Below are 12854 nucleotides of genomic sequence, written 5' to 3'. Positions count from 1 at the left end.
AGTTTCTTAGACCATAATTGGAATTCCCAAAGGCATCTACTACTGGAGGATAGTTTAGAAACCCACCCCTCTTACAAGGAAGATAAACTGATAAAAGAAGTTTCCACACGTAGACCAATCCTTTTTTTAGTTAAGTACTTCCACATCTAATTTATTTTGATGTCTTGATCAGAATGTTAAAGGGAAAAAACTTTATTTGTGTCAACAAACAATGCAAACTGTACACAATGCCAGCATCTAAATAAAACACTTATGTGGGGGGGATCATGACTAGAGGAATGTAGTTGGAATCTTCATCCCATTCCTGCCTCAGAGGGATGCAACATGTTTACTTTGTTGGTGATATTACCTAACAGAAAAACTATTGAACAAAAATATTCAACAACGTGAATGTGCGTTATGAAATATTGATATATCTGTTAAATGACTAAATGAAATCAATTTGACAACATTTCAGAACATGAAAATGTAGCATTCACATTCAGATGATCAGTGAATTAAGAAATATATAGCCTATGTGACCGTGACACTTCATTGATCCTACCTCATTGGATTGAGAAAGGTAATACATGAATGTAACACTGTGGTTTCTCTGTGCTAGCCTTCAAAGACACCTGTTGTGAAACTGGGTCCCGTCTGGCAGTTAATGATAGGGGGTGATGTAAGTATTGAAACTTGACTGCCCTACCCACATGTACAGCTGTCTTACTGGATGTCTCATAGCTTCATGCACAGGCAGAGATAGCTGAGCAAAGATAGAAGAGATCGCTCTTGTCAGTGTGTTCTGTGTCGAACAAAACTGTTTTAGACACAGAGGGCCTCATTTACTAACATTGCGACTGCAGCTTAATCTGCGCCTTTGCCGCAACGGACGGTGTACTTCCGCATTTTGCGTGGTATTTATCAGACCAGATCCTCGTCAGGCAATCAGCGCCCATTAGTGTTAATTAGCGCGCCGTTAACACAGGAAAAATCGCCTGCATGTTACTGCCACCATTGGTGATTCGAGGAAAAGAAAAGAAAAACTACAGCGACTAGGAGCTAGAAATATACACACTCTTTTTCCCTTATACCCTCCCAGCAGCGGTAATCTGCGTTTTTACTCAAGTGCGCTGCCTTTGTAAATAGGCGGTGTTATGTCTTTACCCGCTATTTCACGCCTGAAAGGGGCGCAATCCTGTTGGTAAATGAGGCCCAGAATGTCTAAAAAACCTCCACAACAGTTTCCAAGTCAGTGCCAGTTGACGGCGCCCGTTTGTGGCGAATGCTATTGCATTCATATAACTTTTGAGTGCAGTGCCCGTTTTGCCGACATCCATCAAATATATTATTTGCTCCATTGCTGTTTACGATCAGAACTGCGTCTAAAGCAACAGTTCTGATAATTTCATTATGTTAATTTCATTTTTTTGTCATAGCGGTTTGCTATTATTTGAAATAACAGACAGTAAATTGATCAATAAATCGAGTATTCAACAAATCAAATAATTGCAGGACCTGAGTGAGGTGCACGTTTTACATCCACAACAGCCTTAAAAGATGTAACAGATGATATCTATGCAAGAGTTAAGGAATCACGTGTCTTGACACGGAATGTTCATGTATGACCACATATTAGTTTTCCTTGACTTAGGTAAGCTGCTGGGCCACTGCCCTCTCTGCCATCCTACCTCTACTGACCAATGTACCCATCCATCACCTGATCCCTCTCACTGGCTGCACACTAGAGCTTTGACATTTAGAAGAGCATTCCCTAAATAGATGTCTTGAGCACATCTTCAGGGCTGCTTTGAGCAAGTGTCTAAGGTTTAAGACATTCGTTCAATTAGACACTGTGAACCTGACAGTTCGAAACACACAAAAGTGTTCTTTGCTCCCAAAATAGGCTTTTAAGTGAAGCTTTGTTATGTTTGTCCTGTACTATACTGCTCTCCACAGATCAGTTGTTTAGCTTCATACCTGACCTAGAAGCCTGTTGTACCTGACGTTTTTACAAGTTGTCTCTGTATGAGTTGAGTCTATATGATCCTGCAGATATTATTGCAGGCAGGGGTACACTTACATTAAATATCGGTGAATGATTATTATAATAATGTATTTATTGGATATCATTTCAAATGTCCACATGCATGTTAGAGTAGGTTATGTAGTAAACCATTCAGAAGAAACTGCATTTCAATTTATCAATTTTCAAGGCATTTCCACAGCAATTATGTTTACCTTCTAGAAACTGAGTGCATGCCCATGAACTTGACCAGCAACCCAGCTTATGTAATACCAGACCCTCAACACCTCTCTGTGTGTGTGTGTGTTTGTCAGAGAGACCCATGTTAAAACTTAAAATAGAGTGTGCACACAAGATCCTGTCCTCGCAAATCCAGTGTGGGCAGAACAGGCTCTGGTTACAGGGGGGGGCAAAGCGGCCTTAATATGGGACCAGAGAAGTGGAGGGCTCCACACATCCTCACTACATCGACCAGGTAGCTGACCTGCATAGTCCACTTCTCAGGAAGCGTGTTTGAGCCAGGGAACAGCCGTCACCATGCCGAAAGTTGCAGTGCTGGGTGAGTAGGTCTCTGTGCCCACGGTTGACCCTCTCCATCTCTTACAGACGCCCACCTGGCAGGATGTTCTTACAGATGGACTTACAAGACTAGGAGACTCCCCAGGGAAAAACTAGCTACTTAAAATAATTTGTTTTGTTTTTTTACCCCCACATATTTTTTTGTATTTCCGTCCTAGTAGTTGTATGCATCTTCTGTAGAAAGGAACATTTGTATCTCATGTGAACTTTTCAACTTCTTTTAAGACATCATAGTAACTTTTTACCTTTTGGCACGTTTACAACTGAGATTGTGTCAACATTATCTCATAAACTGTATCTCATTGGATAAAAGTTAAACCACATTTAGTATGAAGGATTTAGTATTGTTAACCTCTCTAATCTGTGATAATCCCTTTGAATTTGACTTTAATATTTTTATTTACTGAGAGTCACATCAGGTCCTGTGTCTGTCACCAACTGTTCAGGTGATAAATTCCCAATACTGCACTCGCAACCTCAGCCAAATCCACGATGATTGATGGACATAGAACTGGACTGACAGCTTAATTGCTTGATCACTCTGGAGACAACATGCATAAAGTTCCAATATAAAGAAATCACGTCATATTTGCACTTCTCATAGCAAGTTAATTACGCCATCACATTTTTGGAGAACAAATACCAGAAGGCTTACACCCCACGCATACACACCCTGTGTGACACCTTGCAGAGTGTAACATTGAACTTGAGCTTGACTGAAGTACACATGATGTCCTGTTTGGCTGTTGGGGTCATAGGTCTTGACATGATGTCAAGGGGGCTCCTTCTAGGAAATATGTGGCAGACATTAGATAGGGAGGGTGGGTCTTTTGAGTGGTTGGGTAAAACATGTGCAATGGGGAGAGTGAAGTTTGAATGCTGGTGTGTCAGCAAATACGTATAGGTCAAGTGTCTCGTTAATACAGGACATCTTGTGACTTCCTGTATTATGTGGAATGTTGAGCTTTATTTTGTAGTGAAGCTGAAATAAATTATAACATACACTCTATGGTGTTTATAGCTCAATTAAAATGTCCTGTAAATATTGAAATATAATATGTAATTGTTAATAATGGATGACCATTGGATAATCTTGTAACGGGTCACCAAAAATATTCATATATTTATATTTATGTATTTTTCATATATATTTCTTGGCATTTTCAGCTTTTTGTTGTTGATAGTTACAGTTTGAGAGAGACAGAGACAGGACCATGTGGTATGCATTCTACCCAGTAATCCCCCTCATGCCCCTCTCAGAATCATGTCAGTGACACACACATGGCCTACTTACTAAAGTACAGATGGGAGGGCGGGGCACAGGGCTGTAACTTGCTACTGAGGTAGTTTTTTTCCAAGTGGTAGAAAATAGAAGCGCTATCACTCATACGGCCGCTGTCTAAGGAGCTTGGCTCCATGTCAAGCTAAGGGGTGTAAGAAGAGTCTGGTTATGGCTGGGCATGGGTGGTGCGTAGACTGGGTACAGATTGCACGAGACTCAGTGTAAACATAGGGACATTCTTAGATGACAACAATGGCAAATCCTGATCTGTAAAAACAGTGATTTGATCTATGCCATCGTTGTCAAGGCTTGTGTCTGGATGCCTTAGATCTACACTAGTCAACATTACACATGTGTAGCAACTAACACGACCACGAAAGACTTTGTTGATGACAGGACGTAACACAATCTTATACTGTTTTGTATACAGCTAGGTTTCAGGTGGTACTGGAAAACCAACTAATGAACATTACATTTAGTCATTTAGCAGACGCTCTTATCCAGAGCGACTTACAGTAAGTACAGAGACATTCCACTCGAGGCAAGTAGGGTGAAGTGCCTTGCCCAAGGACACAACGTCATTTGGCACGGCGGGGAATCGATCCGGTAACCTTCTGATTACAAGCCCAACTCCCTCACCGCTCAGCCATCTGAGCCCTTAACAGTTCATTTGTTATTTTCTGACTGAGGAGAAGGAGGAGGAGGAGGGGGGAGGAGGAGGAGGAGGAGGAGGAGGAGGGGGAGAGGAGGAAGAGGAGGAAGAGGAGGAGTATACTGTACATGCAAACACAAAATCAACAGAAACAGCAACTGAAGAGTTGCACATTTGAGATTCACAATCACTTTAGTTGTCTCTGTAGGGAATTTTGTCTCAGACATAAAGACTGCCACACAAATATACATACATAGTGCAGTAACAGACACAAACAAGAGCACACATAAGTGCAAGTACACATGACACAGCCCTTCATTTCACACCCTCCTTACATCCTGAGTTTAGGAGATTCTCTTATAGGAAATGAAAGAGTTGTTATATCTCCTTTGGTATCATTTCCTTTATTTAATTGAAACCCTGTAGCATCGACCTGGTGGGAGCAGTTCATATTCTAAACACAGGACATGGGAGGGATTAATAACAATAATAAACATTAATGCAGCCAACCTTTTCTTTTTCGCAGTACCTTCTCTATACGAGATAACAACAATTGTTTTGTTTTCCTTTCCTTTACCATGACTGTCCTGTCCGATGGGACATTTTGCTAATCTACAGAGGAAGAGAGTAAGTAGGATTTGAGGAAGGTGTCTTGGCACCAGCCAGAGAGCACTTTCAATGCATGGATCGAATGAATCTTCGGACTAGGATTGGTTTGAATCCTTTTACACCTTCCTCCAATCATGTTCACAAAGGTTCTTCGGGGGAGAAAACGTGCACTTGTCTGTTACATACGGTTGAGAATGTTAAAGAATGAAAATGAAACACTATTCTTGGAGCTTGACGAGTCAGACGCTATTTATCCAACAATTGCTCACTCTTTGCTGGGAAACTACTGTATGGTTTTAATCAGCTTCCTGAGAGGATCTTGAAAAACATTTTCTCTCAGTAGAGCATGTAAAGAGTGAACACATTGTTGAATAAATGCCCTGCAGGTGGTTCAGTGACAGAACATTGAAGTGCATGATCATTATGGTGTCAGGTTAGGAGCTGTACAAACAAGTCCTCTTTGTCTTCCAGACTTGTTTGAACTTCAAAGGGAGGGTTCATGTTTTTATTTTCCATCTTGACTTTTGGGTAAACATCTACAGTATGCTGCATGGGTCTTTGAGATGCAAGTGTCATGATTCCGTCAACCAAGTATTCCCTTTCAACTTTAATCATAAATTGCACTGCTATTAACTCCCACTTGTCCTTTAAGATTTAAAACCATTCACAATGTTTATTCAATTTTAATCCATTGATAATTCATACCTACATTATTTTATTGTTTATTGCTTGTGAACAGTGAAATATTTAAACTTGTTAAACATCTAGCATTGCTTGTACTGATTTTGTCTTGTTGTTCAATCACAAAGTAATCCATGCCCAAACTAATTTGTATTATGTAAATTACAATATTCATCTGATGTTAATGTTTCATAATGATAACAATGTTAATAACTGGTAACTAATTATTCCTAAAATGCAATTTTAATTACTTTTACCATGAATAATTTCTGTGTTGCATTTCTGAAAAGGAACAGTGATTACCATAAATCTCATCTTACTTATACTAGGCTGCCTACATGTGTAACACCTCTCGCCTTTCACTTCCTAACTTGACTTTCTTTTCCATTGGTTCCAAATCGGGTCTGTCCTCTGCTCTCTTGCTGGATGATTTCTTAATCAGGCGGTGCTCAGAGTAAGTACACTCTGGTGCGAACAGACACCCACTGTGGTCTGAATGGACCACAGATCTCCCTGAACGTCCGACTGTAGAAAAGCTTGACTCTCTGCCGCATTTTTATAAATTCATTTGTTTGCCGTAGAATAGAATAATCTGTTGTGTGGACGGTTATGGCAAATACATGAATCGATAAATGCCTGAGTCGGGTTGTCCACCATCCGGTGTGGGGGCCCTTTTCTATCTGTGCTTGTCAATGTGTAGAAAGCATGGGATGTCTGACGGAGGCCTATCCAGGTAAGCTGTGACTCCAAGAACAAGACATGTTGGGTGGTGCTGCTCCTGTGCAGCATCCAAGTCCCCCTTGTCTTGTTTAGCACCAACACCAGTGCCAACGTTTCTAGAGATCCTGTGTTTGTGCCCAAATGTAAATGTGAGCTGAGTTCGCTGTTTGTCTGCGCTGGATTACTGTAGTTCTCTTCTCTGTGCATGACACTTCACAGCCGAACTAGTGATCGAGTCGGTGCTGGAAGTTCTGATCTTGTCATACACTACAGAGCATGTGCTACTGGAGTCTTTGTTTGTTTCGTAAAGTATTTGTCGTTTGTTTCTCATACTACACATTTAAAAACTCACTTAATCACTTTATTCAAGACAAACCTTCCCACCACCTTCATGTACTTGAGATTTGTTTGCTTCATTTGATTGTCTTGTTTTGTAGTTCTCACATTAGTTTTTGGGAGATACAAGTTGACGTAAACAAAGATCACGCGAGAAAAGTAAATACCTATGATTGGTTGCTGCATAAACAGATGGCTGACTGAGACGTTTTGTATTTCTCTGGCAGAGACCGATGATCGCATGAGGGCCTTCGCGGAGAAAGTCTTTGCTTCTGATGCCAAAGACGAGAATGTCCGTGACGAGATCGACATGTTTGACGTGGCTGATGACTGTCCCATCCTGCACGAGGAGATGGCACTCCACCTGCACACTGATGAGGATACAGAGAAACGGTGAGAGAAGCAGTGAGAGAAGGAGGTCAGATGGCTGAGCGGTTAGGGAATCAGGCTATTAATCAGAAGGTTGTCAGTTCGATTTCCAGCTGTGTCAAATGACGTTGTGTCAAGGCACACCCTACTTGCCTCGGGGGAATGTCCCTGTACCTACTCTAAGTTGCTCTGGATAAGCACGTCTGTTAAATGACTAAAATGTAACTGTAGAAGCCCTGAGCTGGACTGTGCTGCCAAAACCTGTCCAAAACTCATCTCTCAGGAAGGGCCCTTTGTGACACACCCACTTCGATCAAAGGTTCTTTTTTATTCAAGCCCAGCACCAACAGACATGATTCTCTCCACAGGAAGAAGAGACTCCAGCGCTGTCGTAACATTGCTGTACCTGTTGCCGGGAGTAAGGGGACACCGGCTTTGATGGAGGTGGAGGTGGATACCCCTCTATACCTGGAAGTACCTGATTTCCAGAGGGTGGCCATCATCGGAGACTATGCCTCTGGGGTTCGTGCTCATGCGCTCATTGGTTTTCACGGAGAGAAAAAAAAGACATGTCTTCTTCTAATATGGTTCAACATGTGTTCAAGTTTCAAATGTGAAATACGCCAAGCATCCACACACACAAAAAATACTCCTTGTATTTGGTTACTTGTTCGTTGTACTCAATGTGCTGGTTGGTGGTGGGATGACACTGGTGTCTGTGGGTTTCACAGCCATAGCTGTTCTGTAATTTGTGGTTCTGGTTATTGGGGGTCACTGAACTGTTGTATGGTCTTACAGATAACACAGGAATAGAAACTGAACTCATTGAACTCTTGTACTGTATGGCTGTGAATGTTTATATTTTAAGAATGAGGACAGGTTATTTAGAGAGAGACAAATCATATGTTCCTCCTGCACTTTCTGTGTTTGCAACCTTATTTTTCAAAAATTCAGCTGCACAAAGACAGTTTGGTCTGTTAGACACAGTAAATACATCAAGTATTCCGTATATAAGGCTTGTTTTCAATATAATAATTGTGTAATGCTTAAAACATTCTCAAATAGGCATAAACAACATGTTTTTGTCAATCTTAAGAGATGAAATAGTGACACAGCATTATCACCATAACCCTTCACCTCCATCCTAACCTTTTCACACCATTATTATCTTGACCACCAGGTGACCATGGATGACTTTGAGCTGTCCTGCAAAGGTCTGTACCGTGCTCTGACCATCAGGGAGAAGTACATGAGACTGGCCTACCAGCGCTACCCTCTAACCACCTCCCAGTACCTGCGTGACATTGAGAGCGAGCCATTCAAGCCTGAAGACCAGGTGCAACCAGGTAAGCAGACTAGATGGACAGTGTTCAATTTTGGGGGGAATACAACGTTTAACTGTGAACCAGCAATATTTCCAGTCACGTTTAAACCTCATGTATTATTGTTTATATTGGGAAACCACAAAGACTGTGGCTCGAGATACCGCAAAGACTGCGGCCTGTGTTTAGAAGGGTTTTATTACTTTTCACTTGTCACTTATGTATTATTGTTTATAGTGATTTTACGTAAAGCACCTTGAGCTGCAATTCTTGTATGAAATGTGCTATATATAAATAAAGTCTTATTATGTATCTAACATTGTGTCTAACCTACGACCGTGTGTTTGTTTGCCAGTGTTTACATCTCCCCCAAAGGACGGAGAGGATCCCTTCGACACCAAGTGCCTCCCTGAGAACCTGGGCTATGTAGCCCGCATGAAGGACGGTGTCATCCATGTCTACAACGACGCCGCAGCCGCCGACAAGCACCAACCCAAGGACCTGCCCGAGCCCGACTACGAGACCTTCATCGACGACATGAACTTCCTCATTGCTCTGATCGCACAGGGCCCAACGTGAGTCTCTCCATTTACCAATGGCTCACGTGAAATCACGTGTCTGTAGACTGAGTGTCAGTCACGGTGTGCTGTCGTGATTCTTCTTCCTCCCTGGCAGGAAGACGTACACTCACCGTCGGCTGAAGTTCCTCATGTCCAAGTTCAACGTCCATGAGATGCTGAATGAGATGGAGGAGATGAAGGAGCTCAAGCTGAACCCTCACAGGGATTTCTATAACTGCAGGAAGGTAAGTGTGTGTGTTCCCCACACACAAACACTCACACACACACACGCGCGCACAGTTTTGTTTAGTCTGTGCACTTAGCTCCCTCTCTTGGTCAAATGTGATGATTACACCACTACATCCAACACTACAAACCAAAATGTAATCGTATTTACACTTATGTGCGCCCTTGCAGGTCGACACTCACATCCACGCAGCGGCCTGCATGAACCAGAAGCATCTCCTTCGCTTCATCAAGAGGTCCTACCGTGTGGACGCCGACCGCGTGGTGCACAAGCTCCAGGGCAAGGAAGTGACGATGAAGGAACTCTTCAGTTTCCTTAAGCTGCATCCCTACGACCTCACAGTCGACTCCCTGGATGTGCACGCCGTGAGACAAACTCTCAGCTAACAGTTTGAATAAGTTATCTTATGTTTAACCTCATGGTCGATTCTGTGAGGGGTCCATTGAACTGAAACAATCTCGTCTCTTAAGGGCAGACAAACCTTCCAGCGTTTTGACAAGTTCAATGCCAAGTACAATCCCGTGGGAGCCAGTGAGCTGCGTGACCTGTACATGAAGACAGAGAACCACATCCACGGCGAATACTTTGCCACCATCATCAAGGTTAGACTTACAATTACTTAATTATTATCGCAAGTTCAGTGTAGAATGAACCCCCCCCAAAAAAAGGAGGTTACAGACGGAAAGCTGACAGAAACCATCATCTACTGTAATTTGACTCTTGACCTAATCAGGAAGTGGCTTCTGACCTGGAGGATGCCAAATACCAGTATGCAGAGCCTCGCCTGTCGATTTACGGCTGCAAGAATGATGAGTGGGCCAAGCTATCCGGCTGGTTCAACAAGCACAGAGTCTACTCTCCCAACCTCAAGTGGATGATCCAAATTCCCAGAATCTAGTATGTTTAATACTGGAAAGCTCATTTCGTGAAACATCCATCTCATTACCCCTTTTGCTTAGTGGTTCTAATCTTTGCGTGACATATCTTTTCTTCCATCACAGTGATATCTTCAGAGGCAGAGACTTTGTGCCTCACTTTGGAAAGATGCTGGAGAATATCTTCCTGCCAGTGTTCCAGGCCACCATTAACCCACAGGACAACCCTGAGCTCAGCATTTTCCTCAAGCATGTGAGTCAGACAGGAAGGAGGAGCCTGATTGGGGGAAGGTTCTAATTGTAGTCTTAAAGGGATATTTCACCAGATATTCACGTGATGTTTTTTACTCGTATGAAAATACCATTGTGGGGAGATCGATGATGTTTATGCAGGAGATTCCTGGAGGATTTACCAGTCTGTTGTTTCTCTTCCTTCTCTACCTTTTTCCTGTCATGAACTGTACAGGTGACAGGTTTTGACAGTGTGGATGATGAGTCTAAGCACAGTGGTCACATGTTCTGCACCAAGAGCCCCAAGCCAGAGGAATGGGATATTGCTAAGAACCCCTCTTACACTTACTACATCTACTACATGTATGCCAACATCGCCGTGCTCAACCAGCTGCGCAAGTGAGTATCGCCACTTGACCACGATAGAAGTGACGATTCATTCCAATAGCGCCCTTAAAATAGTGTTGTGTGTTAATAATAACAACCGCATCCTTTTATTTTAAGAGGATTCTTATGGATCATATCGTATATATGATCGAAAGAGTCTGAGACAGTGTTTGTCTTTCCACACTCCAGGCAGAGGGGAATGAACACCTTCCAGTTCAGGCCCCACTGTGGTGAGGCTGGGGCCGTGACCCACCTGCTCGCTGCCTTCATGACTGCTGACAACATCTCCCATGGTCTCAACCTCAAGAAGGTCAATACCCCTGTTTAAAAATAAAATAAAAATGGCCACACACAGCTCCCTACGTTGCTTATGCAGATGTTTCTGTTTTACTCCACCCCAACAGAGCCCGGTGCTGCAGTACCTGTACTTCCTGACTCAGATTCCCATTGCCATGTCCCCACTCAGTAACAACAGTCTCTTCCTGGAGTATGCCAAGAATCCTCTGCTTGAATACCACAAGAAGGGCCTGGTGGTGTCTCTGTCTACAGATGACCCCATGCAGTTCCACTACACAAAGGTAAGGCTAAACCTTCATTGTAAATTGTTGTTCATTGTTAAGTCCTTATATAGTAAGTATGGACTTGTAGGTAAATAATTGAGTCATATGTTTTGTATGAACAGATGTTAACCATATATTTACAGAACACGCTCATGACACAGCAATCATTGCTTAGTTTTGAGTGTTTATATTTAGCTTTTGGGCTCAGTTTAGCATATTAATCGCTCAATAACACACATTGCTGCTCTGCTTGTGTGTCTTAAGGAGCCCCTGATGGAAGAGTACGCCATTGCAGCGCAGGTGTTCAAGCTAAGCACCTGTGACATGTGTGAAATCTCCAAGAACAGTGTGCTGCAGAGCAGTCTCTCTGCTGAGGTTAGAAACCTTTTATGGGGGAGTCAGATGGCTGAGCGGTGAGGGAGTCGGGCTAGTAATCAGAAGGTTGCCGGATCGATTCCCCGCCGTGCCACATGATGTTGTGTCCTTGGGCAAGGCACTTCACCCTACTTGCCTCGGGGGGAATGTCCCTGTAATTACTGTAAGTCGCTCTGGATAAGAGCGTCTGCTAAATGACTAAATGTAAATGTAAATGTAAATGTTTTATTAAGGATTCCTTGTAGGTGATGCATCAAATCATATTAAGCGCCAAAAGTAAACAAAACACTTATCTAACAACAAACTAACATATAATGTTACATAAAACAACATGGTATGAATCGGTATATTGCAGTCTTACCCTTATTGCCTCTGTATCACTTAAACATCTTCCCTGGGTTCATTCCTGCAGGAGAAGACTCGTTTCTTGGGTGCTAATTACCTGAAGGAAGGACCTGAAGGAAATGATATCCGCAAGACCAACGTGGCACAGATTCGTATGGCCTATCGCTACGAGACACTGTGCTATGAGCTTAACCTCATCAAGGAGGGTCTGAAGTCTGACTAGACACACTTACGCACACAAACAAACACACTCTCACACACACTCACATACAGATGAACACAAACACATTTTCAAGGGCTGGGACATTGTCTTCTTTAAAAAGACTGGAATGCAATGTAAACATAAATGTTTACTCAATGGTTTTGAGTACAATTTATGTAAAAATCTTGATTGAAAGCAAAAGTCACTGCAGTGATGATGCCCCACCCTTAATGGCAAAGCCTTCTTAACTTGTGTTCTCTCCATTGAAAGTAATAAATGTGTTTTAACACAGTGCCATTTAGTTATTTGTATTCAATTGTCAACAAATCATATTCTTATTTATCTTTTTGCTACATAGTTTCATTGTCCTGTGCTCATTTCGTTGAATGTATAGATACGTAAATGTATCATGGAGGGACACGATGTACAAGAATGATCTGAAACAATTAAAAGTATTTAAAATCTAAGTTATCGATTGAAATTATTTATATCCTACTGTTTAGTGTCATTATGAGGC

General features: G+C 42.3%; 1 protein-coding gene across 3 annotated transcripts; it reads left to right on the top strand.

The window, feature by feature from the left end:
* Positions 1 to 2440: 2440 nt before the first annotated feature.
* Positions 2441 to 12804, top strand: ampd1. 3 transcript variants are annotated; one of them, XM_047039767.1, is made up of 17 exons: positions 2441 to 2564; positions 5137 to 5145; positions 6251 to 6262; positions 7092 to 7257; positions 7602 to 7755; positions 8414 to 8579; positions 8911 to 9130; positions 9231 to 9360; positions 9533 to 9727; positions 9833 to 9964; positions 10096 to 10259; positions 10364 to 10490; positions 10704 to 10867; positions 11045 to 11165; positions 11260 to 11433; positions 11680 to 11790; positions 12203 to 12804. In XM_047039767.1, the coding sequence occupies exons 1-17, from the start codon at positions 2543 to 2545 to the stop codon at positions 12356 to 12358; spliced, it is 2223 nt and encodes a 740-aa protein (XP_046895723.1). In that variant the 5' UTR covers positions 2441 to 2542; the 3' UTR covers positions 12359 to 12804. The 3 variants fall into 3 exon arrangements, with proteins under 3 accessions (XP_046895723.1, XP_046895724.1, XP_046895725.1); XM_047039768.1 differs by lacking the exon at positions 5137 to 5145; XM_047039769.1 differs by lacking the exons at positions 5137 to 5145; positions 6251 to 6262.
* Positions 12805 to 12854: the final 50 nt, after the last annotated feature.

Source organism: Hypomesus transpacificus, chromosome 18 (genome assembly GCF_021917145.1).
Source record: "Hypomesus transpacificus isolate Combined female chromosome 18, fHypTra1, whole genome shotgun sequence".
In the NCBI taxonomy this organism is placed as follows: domain Eukaryota; kingdom Metazoa; phylum Chordata; class Actinopteri; order Osmeriformes; family Osmeridae; genus Hypomesus; species Hypomesus transpacificus.
This window is presented reverse-complemented; position numbering and strand designations above follow the sequence as displayed.

What these genes read in the sequence shown, in the direction of transcription:
- ampd1 (XM_047039767.1), top strand. Translation starts at nt 2,543, where the DNA reads ATGCCGAAAGTTGCAGTGCTGG. An exon ending in TGAAGACCAGGTGCAACCAG is followed by an intron (nt 8,580 to 8,910) that starts GTAAGCAGACTA and finishes TTTGTTTGCCAG; the next exon opens with TGTTTACATCTCCCCCAAAG. An exon ending in ATTTCTATAACTGCAGGAAG is followed by an intron (nt 9,361 to 9,532) that starts GTAAGTGTGTGT and finishes GCGCCCTTGCAG; the next exon opens with GTCGACACTCACATCCACGC.